This window comes from Amblyomma mixtum, chromosome 3, assembly GCF_055824585.1.
Source record: "Amblyomma mixtum isolate Tamu chromosome 3, ASM5582458v1, whole genome shotgun sequence".
NCBI lineage: Eukaryota > Metazoa > Arthropoda > Arachnida > Ixodida > Ixodidae > Amblyomma > Amblyomma mixtum.
In genome coordinates, this window is record NC_143014.1 from 161,171,999 (window position 1) to 161,187,189 (window position 15,191).

General features: G+C 47.1%; 1 protein-coding gene across 4 annotated transcripts in view; it reads right to left on the bottom strand.

The window, feature by feature from the left end:
- Positions 1-14,366, bottom strand: part of LOC149352528 (lewis-type alpha-(1,3)-fucosyltransferase-like) — a 58,894-nt gene extending 44,528 nt beyond the window's left edge. The window contains exon 1 of one of the 4 annotated variants that reach the window (XR_016290804.1): positions 14,234-14,353. Coding sequence is in view for 1 of the 4 variants with exons in the window: in XM_089581710.1 (XP_089437836.1) it covers positions 353-393 (41 nt within the window). In the remaining 3 variants the exon portion in view is untranslated. Of the gene's footprint in view, positions 1-352; positions 499-14,233 lie in introns of those variants that run through there. The other 3 variants (XM_089581707.1, XM_089581710.1, XM_089581708.1) reach the window with 3 other exon arrangements.
- Between the last annotated feature and the right edge of the window lie 825 nt (positions 14,367-15,191).

The following is a 15,191-nucleotide window of genomic DNA, read 5'->3' on the forward strand; positions in this document are numbered from 1 at the left end:
CGTGATTTATCGTCCCTGAATGGCAAGTTATGCAGCGTAATCCAGAGAACCAGGCCGAATCACCAGAGGCGTTCGCACATTCCGACGATGTGCGGTTAGCCGACACTTCTGCCATCGTACACGCCGGAGTAACTCGTTTCCGAAATGCCGAGCAAGCCGCCGCCGTTTCCTGCAACGACATGCTTTCATAGTTGGGGCCCGATTCGCTGGCGGGAGCTGCAACTTCCTCTTGAGCGCCAGCGAATCGCGAGGTAGAGTACAGATGCAAGATACCCAATTCCGTAAGATAATGCACGCATTTCATGTATCCGCCAAGAAGCTACACCATTGTCTTATGAAGACAGAAGCTTACTCTGTTAGCTGCAAGGCATCCGCAGGCGTGAGCAACTTCATGTGAAGCCCTAAAGCACGTCTTGACACCGAGTGGTGGCCGGCGGCCAGCGGCCTGGCGTACGCACCGGTGGTGGCTCCCGACGACGCGGAACTTTGCTCCGAAGAAAAAAAAACACCCGCCGCGCTTTGCCGGCGTCTCCGGTAAGCGACGCGGCCATCTTGAAATAGCAGGAAGCAGTCGCGGGGTCTGGGAAGAGATACGGAGCGCGTGCCTGCTTCTTGTCTTTCGCGCTCCATCTGTCTCCACCTTCACCCTCCCGGCGCACCCTCAGGCGATCGGATGAGTTTCGTCTTCCGCCCCAGATCTTGTGCTTCCTCAGTCAGCAGCTTCCGCCACGCCGGTAGTTTGACACAGTCTGTGTTATCTTGTCCTCCAATTTCTTTTGTAAACCAATATCAGGGCCATACGCTTGTTTTTAGGCAAGGACCAAACTTAGGCTGAGATAATTAGAAGTAAGATTTCCTGACTAACTTTAAAATGGAATGTATAGCGGCGAAGCGAGAGGCAGCGCTTGCTTGCTTATGCATTTTCTCCGTACAATTTCACGTTATTTTGAAACGAAGCAGAAAGGTAAGAGAGAGAGCAGACATACATGGCCATGTTATGTGCGGTGGTCTTCCAGCGAGAAGCACCGCCGCGCAGAACTGTCCGCGCGCTTTGGCGCAGCCGAATACTTTTCTAACGCCGTGCAAATGCATTCCTTATGGCGCGCGGCTAATTCTTAGTCTATTCATTAAGATGAAAGGTCACGATAAGTGCCACAGCGCAAATGCAATTGGCGCGATAAACAGACACCAGGGCGTCGAGAAAGAAGTGCTGTGCCTGCACTTTCATTGGGAGATCAAAAAAAGAAAAACTAATAACCTGTTGAAAGAGGTTCTCGCTTTATGCGTTCTTTATTAAAAAGAGATCAAAAGCTTGCATGCGTTGCTTCAAGATTGGTGGTGTAAGTTCCAACTGTTAGCACAGACTACAATAACAAGAAAAAAAGCCCATCCCAGTCACAGGGGACTTGCGTGAGTCTGCATGGGCACAAGTCGGTCAAGCCTGGGGCGTAGGGACTACAGTACTCCCGTGTCATTGTGACAGGCTTGGACGCCCCTCTCTGTGCCACGTGTTAAATATTTCAGGGGCCATTTATTACTACGATTTGAAGAAAATATTTTCCCGCCTAAATATAATATAGTATACCTGGGTGGCAAGAAAGCCAATCTCTCAGTTTTTCGCATGAAAAACCAATGGGTATTTTTAAGGCGTGCACAAAACTTTGTGCAAATATTTCTCAGTGATCGGAAATCGTCACACTTAAATAGCAGTATTGATCAAATGAACGCACGAAGGACCATGAAATCACTTTCCGCTTTGAAGATGAACATCACGCTGGAAATCTAGCAAGAAAGCGATAATACTACTGGCGGCAAAATTTGTCTGCATGAAAATGGCGGATGACGTGCACTGTGGAAGCATCGTATTTGGGACATGAAGGACGCTAAATTCTCCTGAAACAAAGAAATCAGTGCTAGATGTACTACAACTTTCAGAAAAAGCTATGAGTTCGCAATGCACACAATTGTTGATATAGCGAGTATGTGGTGTCTGCCTGCTCACATGCATCATACTTTGGAGACCGCGTGCGAGACAGATGCCATCCTTTGGAGCCTTTATGAAAGCTGTCTGAGTTCGACACCATGTATCATGGTGTTCACCATGTTCAACATGTATCGGACACCGCGTCTAACGCTCAATAAATATACGACCCGAGCTGCAAAGGCACCGCATATCTTAGGTAATGTCACCATTCTCTCCTATTTCCAATTTCCTTTGCTTAGTATCATCTAGGATGTCGGAGGCATGTTCCTCCGGCAGTCCTCTTCTCCCTTTACCGCACTGAGACTCTTAACTCGCTCGGCAGTTCTACGGGTTGTTACCCTCGCAAGAAGCCGCCTGTATCAAACAAAGGAGTTCCCGCAGCGCACTCCGGAGTTCGTGCCGATCTCGTGCGGACGCAGTATAGCAGAGTGGCTTCAATTTGGATGAGACCTTAGGTGACGCACGGCTGATTCCATGGGGGGCCGAAAAAGCGAAAGTGGTCCATGATCTCTCATTTTAAAACAAGCAGCATTGTGCGGCGCTTCCAACGTTGACCTCAGCGTGGGCGCTTTACAAGGAAATCTAACTGAATCTTCATTACCTTAAATATCAACATGCGAGGGGAGCCATTCAAAATGAACACTGAAACTAAGGGCGCGCAGCTGTTTGGACGCAGATAGTGAACGCTTTCATTGAATTCCAAGGAGAAAAACCCCGAAAAGCTGCCCGTGAGACTCAGCACACTTGCGTAGTGACTCTCTACTTTACGATTTTTGAAAATAAGCCGCATTGCTCACTCCACTTGTATAGTAGGAAGAGATGAAACCGCGTTCCTACGCGCGGTGACGAATTCGTGCAGAGCATTTACCTTTCTCGCCGCTTCCTTTCGGGCTAGGCCGGTGGAGGTCTAAAGACGCTCAGAGGTGCAATACCGAACAACATCCTACGATTTCTTCATTCAGCCTTTACTGCTGCCGACTGACTGCCGAACGACGATTCGGTGAGTCTTCCAGCAGCCCCTTTTCGTGGCTGGTAGTGCGTGCTGTGTTGCTGGTTTGCCAGCTCCGTCTCCGCCGGTCGCCTATCTTTGTCAGCGTCCGGCACACCTCACGCCGGATGTAGGTTTCCGTAGAAAGCCGAAAAGGCTCTTCACCGACTTGTTTTGGCTGCCATCACTTCTGTCAAATGGTCGTCGATCGACCACGCGGCGCCCTTTGCACTGATACTTCCCATTGGCGGCTTCAGGAGTTAGAATTCGCTTTGACATTGCAATAAAACTCTCTCGAGAGTGTGAGTAGCGTGTAATGCGGTGTCCCTTCACCATACTTCTACCTCGGGACCTGTGCACTTAGCATACAGTGGGGGTTGCCAGACTTCATTTGAAGACGGCGATTTGGCTGCTCCTATGGACAACAGACCGCGCACATGACACCCTATCACATCCGTTGCGCACGCATCGTTACAGTTGCCGCAATGCGTTCGGCGATTAGAGGCAACGGTAGGTTAATTATGCCCTCGCCTTCGAGCCTAGACCAGAAACATGGATCGATGAGGTGGCTGCGTTCGGCACGGTTAGGCTACGAACAACACTCAGCTGCTTTGCATACATGCATGGAGACCAACTTTATTGGAGTTTCTGCGCGCGAACAAAGTGGAGACGAAGGAAAAGGGGGCAGCCTCAAACGTTCATTTCCAGCCGATTTATATACGGCACTGGAGGTAATCGTATTCGCCTGTGCCAGACACTTAAACAACGCTCAAAAAGCACACAAGGGGAAAGTGAATGAATCCGCATGACAGCTATAACCGCGAATTCTCATGAGTCCCCATTTCGGCAGGCACTCTGAATCCACAGACGAAAGCCTTATACTTAGATATTCTGGGAGAAAATGTGACTGCACCAGTGAGGGTATAATCGGTCCGACAATGTCCACTGCAAATTCTGGCAAGGACGACGGGAAAGCGAATTATATGTCTCGTGTATTTTTTCGCATTACAATCTTCAAACAGGCAGAAAGCGGCGTCTATTGTTGTGACCATTTTGTCGGTATTGTCGTTAACGGAATGCCACAATTGGTCTCGCGCACGGTCAAGGGACAGGCTGTGGGCTATAATGCGGCAACGGAAAGCAAGTGCATCGAGAGATCGTTTGAGCTGCAGCGCTTTGCATACATCGTGCTCAGATTGCACGTTAATCGTCGGTATTCACTGCACCAATTGAACCCGCAAGAAAGTAGATCACGTAATTTGCGTAGATTCGTCCTGTTGTACTAATGGAGCATATCTAGTAACTGTTGCTTAACTGGCTGCACAAGCCGCGTATTGGGCTTGAAGTGGCTGCTTTTCCCAACCTGGACTAGGCAAAGGCGGTACTACATTGAAATTCCCGTATTTGCTTCTCCGACCTGCCACCCTTGTTTTTGTTCCCTTCGCTGTTAACCTTCTCTTCGCTGGCTACGTAGAGATAAACGCGGAACCCAACACAGTTGATAAACCGCAATCATGCCTAAACTCTTATATTGCTCAAGGATCCGCCTTTCAAAGCGCAACTACGTCGCCGATAGGTAACATTGCCAAAAGAAGTAAAACCCTAAAAACTCGCGTGGCCTGCCTCGAGGAAACGGCAACAAATCGTTCATCGCAAGATGATGGCCTTCGCCAGCATATTTTTTCTGCGCAGACCCATACTTTCCCGTTGGCTAGCAAAATGGTCGACCTAGGCAATAGGTTACGGAGCAATAACTTAGTGCTCAAAGGACTACCGGAACAACCTAATTAGAACTGGGACGATATAGCAGCCCTTATTTCTGACAAATTTCCAGTACACCATGCAGCTCCGAAGCACTATAGCAGGGGATAGGTACAACGGAATGAGGAGCAGTGAAATAAAATCACATGAAATAAAAGGAAGGGAGGACTGTATGCGAATTAAGCTTCAGGTCGATCCTAGTGCATTTGAAAGGACGCATAGGTTACCTGATCCCTCTTGTCCCGGCTCACACAGGACTACCATCGTGAAGTTTTTCGTCACCAGAAAAAAAAAATGTCCGGAAATCCGCCTACAAACTTAATTTTATTGTTTATCCTAACTTCTAGCTAGAGGAAGATGTCTCGCCTAGAGTCCAGACGTGCAGAAGGCGCCTTTGTTATTTCGTAAAGCGCTTCAGAGAGCAAGGAGTTCGAACTAAGCTTTCATATGATAAGTTAAAAGTGAATAATGAAACCTATGTGTTTGATAGTGCGCATTATGATATCGTCTTGTTGAACAAGAGAGAAAATCATCCAGCCCACTGACCCGCCAAGCAACGTTCAAAGGCAGTGCCGACCGCTAGGCATCATTGCCCTGTTTTTGCTTATTTTTATCCAGTTCACAACATCCGCTCCCGAAGCAAGACTACCGCTTGACTACAACTCGCTCAGTACAAGCAGACATGGTACCAATTACTGAGACGTGGCCTTCCTCAAATATCTCAATCAATGAAATAGCCCTTTCTAAAGACTATGCCATTTATCGGAAAGACAAACAATAGGATGGGTGGCAGCACACTTGTAGCTATAAACAAACCAGTAGTCTCTGCACAATGTTCTGTCCGAGGTGACTTGGAAAAACTGGGCGAGCATAAATTATAGGCATACATTTGTTACTGTGGGATGTTATTGCAGGCCTCCGAACAGTAGTGGTGATTTTTGCGATAGCTCGTTCAATTTTGTGTGGAATATGCCCAGACCAAATCTTCTGATTCTCATGCGTTTCTCGGCGGCGGCCTTAATTTTCCTGTGTTCTGTAATAAAACTGTTCAAAATAACTATCTGAACCTCACTGTTTCTTCGAACAGTTAGTGTGCTGTCCCTCCCATAAGTTATCCGAAAGCCCACTCGAGATGACTCAATTCTGGATATCTTTTTCACAAATAACCCCGAGACTGTTTCTTCTGGTAATTTTCTTGAACTTAAAAAAACGATAAGATGGTTATAAAAGAGCGTTCCCTCAGAATTCATCGTGATCCTCTCACGCTTAAACATAGGGCAAACCGCAATCAGATCAACACGGCCATAGAAGCATTTTTGCCTTCCTGCCTTGAAAATTTCCTCCACCGCTCAGTTGAACAATACTGGGAAGCTCTAAAGGAAAAGATTCACGAACTGACTGAGGGTTTTGTGCCAAAGATTTCAATAAAGAACATGTGAGCCATACGTGGTTAAGCTCTAATACGAAAAGATTAATAAGAGGAAACAACTCTACCACAGCGCCAATAAATCGGGTTTAAACAAAGCATCGGTTATATATGCCTATACTAAAGATACCAAAACAAAACATTAGGCTAGCTAAATCTTATTACTTTGACAAACATCTACCAACCTCATAAAAATTAATCAAATTTCTGCTTTGCGGACGACCAGGGTAGCCCTTGCGGCATGCTATTCTTGCAAACCGATTGAATTTATTTTTGGCACTGTTTTTCCTGTTGAAAATTGCTCTGCCCTGCACTTTCAGCCTCCTCGTAGCTCTGTACCTGTCATGAAGCCAATTGAAGACTCGCCTGAAGGTGTTCTCTCAGTGATTGAGTAGCTGCCCTGCTCCTCAGTACCTAGGCCTTATCAAACCCCTGTGCACTGTCTGAAGATAGCTATGCACTCGTTAGGACTTATTCTGACAAACAAGTTTAATCAAACACTTATTCACGAGTCTTCCAGCAAACTAGGAAATCGCCACAATGGTTCATATGTCTAAAAATGGGGATCCTGATTTATTACCCGACTACCGCCCTGTCGTTCTAACAAGTACAATTAGTAGGGTTATGGAATACGGTTTGGTTTATGGTTTATGGTGATTTAACGTCCCAATGCGACTCGGGCTATAAGGGACGCCGTATTGAAGGGCTCCAAAAATTTCGACCACCTGGGGTTCTTTAACATGCACTGACATCGCACAGTAAACGAGCCTCTAAAATTTCGCCTCCATCGAAATTCGACCACTGCGGCTGGTATCGATGCCGCGTCTTACGGGTTAGCAGCCAAGCGTCATAACCACTGAGCAACCGCGGCGGACAGGTTACGGAATACATTACCTACTCAAACGTTATGAATCACACTGATTATAACGATCTTATATTTGTAAACCAGAATGGATTTCGCAGTAATTCATCTTGTGAGACTCAATTATTTCATTACTGACATTCACTCCAATCTGCACTTTTAACTTCATTAGTGCGCTACTCATGGGAACGAACAATACTGGACGCAAAAACTACTCACACAGACAGGGCGCACTGTCTGTGGGGGTTTTTGCGTCCAGTATTGTTCGTTCCCATGAGTAGCGCTCTAATTAAGGTAAATATGAACCAACTAGGCCCATTTGCAGCTTTAATCTGCACTCCTCCAAAGACACTCCTGCTGTATTGATTTTAAGAAAGCACCTGATAAGGTACCTTATTGCCGCTTGCTTCTTGAACTCAGAGCTCTCAATATGTCACTTGATTATCAGCTCGATATAAATTTTTTTGTCGACCATATGTCAGTACCTTAAAATAGACGAGTGCTAATCCTTAACTGGTTTAGTTCATTCAGGCGTTCCTCAAGGAAGTGTACTGGGGTCCCTACTATTCCTTCTTTAGGTTAATAACTTGCCCTCCCAGCTTTCCTCATCAAAAACTATGGGGGTACTTTGGCAACCTAAAAAGCGCTAGGCGAAAGCCTTTGTCGCGCTACTTCGACTGCCAGTGACTGCTTATGTTTGTTACGGCTGCACCGCTTGGGAGCCATCCTCCTCCACTAGCTGCCGCACACCGACTGACAACGGAGCAGCGCTCGACGCCGCCGCGCCGACAGCTCCACCTGTCGACGAAGATGACGTCACCTTTTGGCAGCTGCACACGTCGATGAGTCACCCCATGCGCTGTATGTAACGCCGGACGGACGGACGGGAGAATGAGCCATTAAAGGCTTTCGCCTTAATAAGTCTTCTTGCGGACGATTGCGTCTTATATAAAACTGAAAGGTGCCTCAGATTGCAAGGGTATTCAGAAAACTGCGATAAGTTTCTCTGTGGTTTGTGAATCGCTGATGGATGTTTTTACTTCGAAGAGCATGCACATGATCTTTTCGACTGGCACAGTTGCTGTTGCATAGAACTATTCTGTCGCCGGCGAGTGCCTGAAGATATCTCAATATAAGCAATTGGGGGTGCACCTAATTTCCACTATTGTGGGACGTGCATATCGACAGTGTATTGTCGGCTAGCCGTACCTTCAGTTTTCTCCGCCGGTCTTTACGTTCTTCTAGCACAAACACTAAGCTCATTGCCTACAAAGCCCTCGTGTGCCCCAAACTAGAACATGCCTCTTTAATTTCGAGCCTTCGTTCTCAAGCTGTGACTAACCACCTCTAGTTCCTACAGAATAAAGCAGCCCATTATATCGTATCCAATTACAACCGAACACCTAGCGTGTGTGACATTAAGAGAACGTCATCTTTCTCCTCTGACAGAGACGTAATATTCAACGCGTAATGCTTTTTCACTAAATAATTTATCTCACAAAAAACGCATTTGCATGCGCCCTTTCCATGTATATCTCGTGTTTCTACTGCGTTGTAGTCGTAAGTGTGAATACCTAATTGGCCTGCCATTACGTACTTGCCTTCTACCCATATTTCTGTTAGAACCGATAACCCTGGCAAAGTTTGCCTTTATTGTTGTTGCTTGGAGCTATTAGATCGTGAAACAAGTTTTCTGACTCAGCTGTTCCCTCGACTAATAATGAAAATTTTTGCTCTGTGCCACTGACCTTTTTTAAGTTTTACAATGTTTGTGGTCTATTGTCACTACTATGTATTTTCTGCGGTGGACGATATTCTTGAACCTTTGTGGTTGTGTTTTTTCTCCTCATATTTCTCATATTTGCGCGCTTACAACTGCGTGACGATGGGTGACGTTCGTGTATCATGTGTTTTATATCGTCAGCCGTTTGTAATGCCCTCTAGGCCTATAAGCGTATAATGAATGATGATGACGGTGATTATAGGAGGCTTTTAAACTTTAGGGCCCTTTAGATGTGCCCTTACCGACGCATATCTCAACCGCTAAAGGCCTTGTCTGGTTGGTATGTCTGGTGCGGGGGAGGTAAGAGCAGAACTACTGCGGAAACAGCACAGTAAAATTTCATAATAACCGGCTGTCTTCTGCAATATGCAGCATTCATTCAGCGAGACATGCCAGCCATATTAAGCTTTAATGCCGCAACAACGGCGAACCGACGTTTCGAAGAACCCGCGAGCCACGCACCCCCGACTCCCCTCCACGGCCTACCTGCCGTCAATGTGGCGTCGCCTGTCTGTATTTATAAAAACCGCTGGCCTGCGCGCTTGCTGCATAGGTTTTCATGCATATCAGGGTAAACACTTGTGTTCGCGGAGTGCAGTCGCACTTTAAGTTCGCAAGGCACCGTTGCGGGGGAGCCGCTCGAAGGGAACCCCGCTCACACGTGCACGAATTTGCTTTCAATTGCAGTTTCGCGATAGGGGCAGAGAACGCGTTCAGCCCCTTCGAACTGCTACAGTGCATTACCTAAGCACCATTTACCGACGTATATTTAAAAACCATCAATCAGTGTTGAATGACTTTTTTTTTTTGGAACTGTGGCTCATGACCGAAATCATCTATCATATATACATTTAACCTGTCATTACCATGTTGACCAACTGAAGCCGCCTAAATAAAACTTTTCAGGAATACTGGCGTAAAAAAAAAAGAATTCGCTGGAAATAAGGTTATCACAATGAGTACCTGCTTGACGGACATGTAAAATAGCGGTAAAATCAGTTTAGTCAGCAGATGAGTGCTCTGCTGTATTGCAAGTGGAAAATTAAAAGCAAATTAAAAGCAAATATTAAAAAAAAGAAAATGCACGAAAAACCTGCACAGGACACAGGTGTTGCGCAGTATCAGTCAGCGCATCATCACGGCGAAGTACGAGGTCTGTTAGAAAAGTATCCGACTTTATTTGTTTTTACGAACACCTGATGGATTTGAAACAAGCACGCTTGCACCAGCCTACCTTGAACCTTCGTACGCATTCACAAATTTTTTCTCGCCTGCCGATAGCTTCAGTCACTGGCACGCAGCGTTTAAGTGAGGCAGTGCGCAGTGCTCTCGTCGGTTTTTTATTGCAAGGAAAATGGCGGAGCGACAGGAGCAGCGCTACTTCAACAAATTTTGCCAGAAACTAGGCGACAGCCAAGTGGAAACCATTCGGAATATTCAGACGGCTTTCGGTGACAATGCTATGAGCAGCACACAGATTAAGCAGTGGTACAATTGGTTTAAAGACGGCCGCACATCGGTGCAGAGAGAGCCACGCTCCGGTCGGCCGTCAACATGCCGAAATGACCAGGTCATTGCCGAAGTGAACGCTGTGTTGACGCGGGACCATCATGTGACTATCCGAGAAATTGTGGAAGAGGTGGACATCACCAATTTTTCTGCATATTCCATTATCACCAAAAATTTGGCCATGGAGAAAGATGCGGCGAAATTCGCGCCGAAGCTGCTCACGGTGGAGCAAAAGCAGCTTCGTGTTGAAGTCTCACAGGATATGCTGGATTCCACAAACAGTGAACCCGACTTCATGAACACCATAATCGCTGGTGACGAGTCTTGGGTGTACAGCTACGACCCGGAAACCAAATCCCAGTCGTCACAATGGCAGCATTCCACGTCACCAAGACCAAGAAGGCCCGCCAAGTGCGCAGCAATGTCAGAGTGATGCTGACTGCTTTCTTTGACTCCATCTGTGTGGCACACCACGCGTACGCACCCCACAAAGTAAACATTGACCAAAATAATATTACAGGGATGTCCTCCGTCGCCTGCGTGATGCTGTGCGGCGCAAGAGGCCGAAGTTGAGGTCAACAGGAAATTGGCGCATCCATCATGACAATGCTCGTGCACATTCCTCGCACTAAATTCACACTTTTTTCGCGAAAAACCAGACTGCTGTAGTTCAACAGACTCCTTACTCTCCTGATATGGCCTCCTGTGACTTCTGGCTGTTTCCCAAAATCAAGAGGTCATTGAAAGGAGCGCGATTTCAGACAAGAGAGGACATTATGGCTGCAACGACAGCTGAGCTAAACTCCATTCCCAAAGGGGCCTTTTCGGAATACTTCCAACAATGGCAGCACCACTGGGAGAAGTATGTGGAGTGACTACTTTGAAGGTGATTAGGTTTCCAACGCTCCAGTTATGCCAGTTTTTTTTCTTCGGCAAAAGGTCGGATACTTTTCTAACAGACCTCGTATAGAGCCGCAACTGCTTGCGCTTGAAGCTTTCGCATCTAATAGGTGCACATGGAGGACGGAGGGGTAAAGAGATTGTCATTCTCAAGCCAACAAATTTCCAGAAACTTTTCAGTCCTTCTGGGCATTATTTATCGCCAAACATACGTGCAAGTCCGTGGACAGTGTTCAACTGCCTTCAAAAACCGCATTGTGCATGCTTCTCGAATGAAATATTGTCTTACCTTTACTGGCCTCTTGTACGACTGCTTAAATTAAACGCTGGTTCTGAATTCAAGACCGTAATATGCTGCGTCCGAAAGCTGCTGGCATTCTGCCTGTGGCCCGATGCGGACCGGCTGGCAAGCAATGTTCTCATTTTTTGTGTGCTTGCTTCTTTGTATTTTATTTTTAACCGCCTGAAATTTAAGTGCCACATGTTGCATCTGTCTTTTTTTTTTTCTTCCTATTTCTGCGCACATGTCCTGTCTGTCTTCTCTCCCTCTATGGCCTCCAACGGAAACGAGGCTGTGATGAGCGAGGACGTGAGAAAGCGAGGTCGTGCCGGTCTCCGTGTTCGCTTCCCAGCCCCTAAAAGCCTATTAAACCAGCGAGCGCATCATTAACGCGCACCAAGCGCCTGTGTATGGCAGTTAGGCTGCACTAAATCTATTCCCTTTTGTCTCATCTCCTTTTTCTGACTCCTCATTTTTCACCTCATGATTTCATCTGGCTTTCTGTATTCTTTTCTGCGCAGTACAGCCGAGCGGGGGCTATGTTCGGGTAATTTCCAGTGCAGGAGCCCGCGAGCTGCTTACGAGAAGGGCGGTTTCGCCTTCGACGCAACAGTTTCACAATAGGGTGATACTATCGGTTAGGGGAATAAGGAAATGAGGAGCCAGTACGCATGAGCATGCGCATAACGCAAACGTCGAAATAACACTGCCCCCCTAGCCCCGGAGAGGCTCAAGCAACAAACGACGTCCGCCGGAGCAGGGGCCACTCTCCCTACCACCAATTCGTTGTCGCCGCTTCAATGTGCATTCCGCTCGTGCAAAATGAATGGTGTATGACGTAAAGGAGTGCAGGATGCTCAGACAGGTTGGTGTTTTTCGTTTAAAAATGAGGCTACAAACAATGTAATTTCACTACAGACATTGTTTTTATTTTTTATTACTGCTTCTTGCTTGTCTTGATGTAAACAGAAGTGCAAACAGAAATAAAGCTCAGAAATTTACATACAGGCGTTTGAATTTTCAGCCGAAAGTAGGCTGCCAGAGCCTAAGGAATCCAGATGCTGCTGCCCTCCTAAAGATCTCGCGAGGACACACCCCAAGGCCACCGTATGTAGATTGAACAAGAAGCTCCTCAGCTTGGTTCGCTGATTCAAAAACTAATTATGCTATGCGCGTGAGAGAGGTTCCGCTGTGCCAGGTTTAATCGGTAACACACAGCGCATCGGGAAAGAATTATCCTGCTATGTTGCAGATGGTGCCGTCATAATTTCTGATAGCGAATTTCGTTTCTTGTGACACTACGCCGTTTTCACTTCACGGCCTTCGAGTTAGTGCGGCCAGCGCTGAGGCCGCAAAGCGCAGAAAAAAAAATTCACCTATTAATTGCAGTTACTGCAATAGTAGAGATGATGTATTATCTATTTTATGTTATCTGTCATTTTAGGTTTTTTCAACCTTTCCAAACAAAGCACCTTGTGCATCTAGGGCCTCTGCTGAAAATAAGTTTGAATGGTTAGAGAGCTGAGTAGTTCAGGGAACAAATACGTGTTGAGGACACCCTAGTCGAAGTCAAGAACAAATGGGAGTGGGCAGGGCATGTAATGCGATGGCAGAATGACAGATTATCTTTAACGGCAACGGACTGGATTCCAAGAGAAGGCAAGCGTAGCATTTTTAACAAGGAAACGCGGGCTCGTTGGTGGTTTGAACTAGGATGCATAATGGATCCGTGCAAACGATGAGAGGGACGTAGGAAGCAAACAAACAGGAAAGAGCTTTGTCCTGTTTGTTTCCTTCCTAGCCTCTGTTCGTCTGCGCGGCTTCATTATGCAAGCGTATAGCAGGGGGCGACAGGAAGTTAGGTGGGCGGATGAAATGAGGAGGCTTGCGGGGATAAGGCAGCCGCGACTGGCACTGGACAGGTTTAAGTGGAGAGATACGGAAGAGGCCTTTGTCCCGCAGTGGGCATGGTTAGGCTGCTGCTGCTGATGATGGCTGCAACTGTCGGAACCTAATCTGACTACTGTAGGTTGAACGTTGATCCCGCGGCAACGAGGCATTCGTGTTACGTTCCAAAAAGACACGTAATTTTCTCAGTAGCCTGTTACCTATCTCAGAGCCCGCAGAAAAAAAAAAATTATATCTGAAGACAAATCGCACACGGCTCTGCCCCGCAGCTTCCTAGTGACACTAATATAGACAGCAAAGGCGAGTTACTCGCGAAAAACATTCAAAAGTGCTAGTCAGGAAATCTTAACCATAAATACACTGTTAGTTCGCATTGAACTCCTTCCTTCTCATTCAGACTATCTATCTTTGCTGCAATCTTCCACCTAATTTTTCATTGCGCGCCTTTCCCGACCAGGTGCACTGGTAAAACATGTTTAACTCTCACATCCAATGCTGCGTCGTATCGTGAACGAGAGTCGTTGAAAATGGTTTTAAGCTGCGTAACATTATTGTGCACCAGACGAAGGTAGCAAAAACTGCGCCCACTTCATTCTGCCAGAAGTCGAAGAAAGGTGCAAATTCTGCCGGATGCCAACACTCCGATGACGCTTCGGCATTTTCTTTTTGTGTGTGGTTGTGAAACCTTGGCATCGGATTGAGCTTCAATCCCTGTTTAGGCTTTTGTAATTTCACCGACGGCTCAGTTCATATATGCTTAAACGGCCCGGCTCAATGTAAACAGTTCAACTACAATTGATGATCGTAATTTCTTCCATTCCCCATCACTCACCCGATGCGCAGGCAGCTTTCTTGCGCCGGATCCCTTGGCAGTAGTGCTTCCGAGAAGTACACAAAAGTCAGTGTCGAAACGCGGAGCGTCGCGCTAGCGTGTTCGTCCCAGATGACTGTGCTTCCGTACCAAAACAAAGGCGTTGCCTCCCGCCGCCGGACACGAGGAAAGGCTGCCGCAGCAGAGTCACTTTCGCGCGGCTCTCCGCCGTTCCCTCCAGCCGCACCGAGGAGGCAAGCGAAGGGAAGTGGCAGATGCCACGGGATAATGAGACACCGGACAACCGGTTCTGAAGGCCGCAAAGCGGGTCGTTTTTGCGTGGTCTTCTTAAGCTGTTTTTGTGGCCGCGAGAAAGTTTAAGTAGCGGTTGTTTTCGGGCGTATACGCTAGAAGAGTAGGTGCCTCGTTTATGTGGCCCTCAGTGCATGGTTGAGGACATTTTTATGCTGCGGAGCAACCGGGAGAGACTCCGGCACCCGCGAAAACACGTACGCTTCCAACGTGCGCTGCAGTACGACGATGCGGGCCTCTATTCACACAGGAGCACCTGTACAGGAGCTAACTGCGCTCTGGAAGGATGAGGAGCGCAAACGCTATTTGAGACCACTTGACGATGATACACTCTACGCAGCACACTACTTTGTCACAAATGCATGTGAACACCGCATTATTATTTGCTCCTTAGGCCATTTTTTTTTTTTAGAGCATCAGTGAAAATAAAACCACTGCACCCCAACCTCACCGTGAGGGCGATTTTATATATATAGGTTTGGTTTTGTGGGGTTTAACGTCCCAAAGCGACTAAGGCTATGAGAGACGCCGTAGTGGAGGGCTCCGGAAATTTCGACCACCTGGGGTTCTTTAACGTGCACTGACATCGCACAGTACACGGGTCTCTAGAATTTCTCCTCCAAAGAAATTTTAGCCGCCGCGGCCGGGATCGAACCTGCGTCTTTTC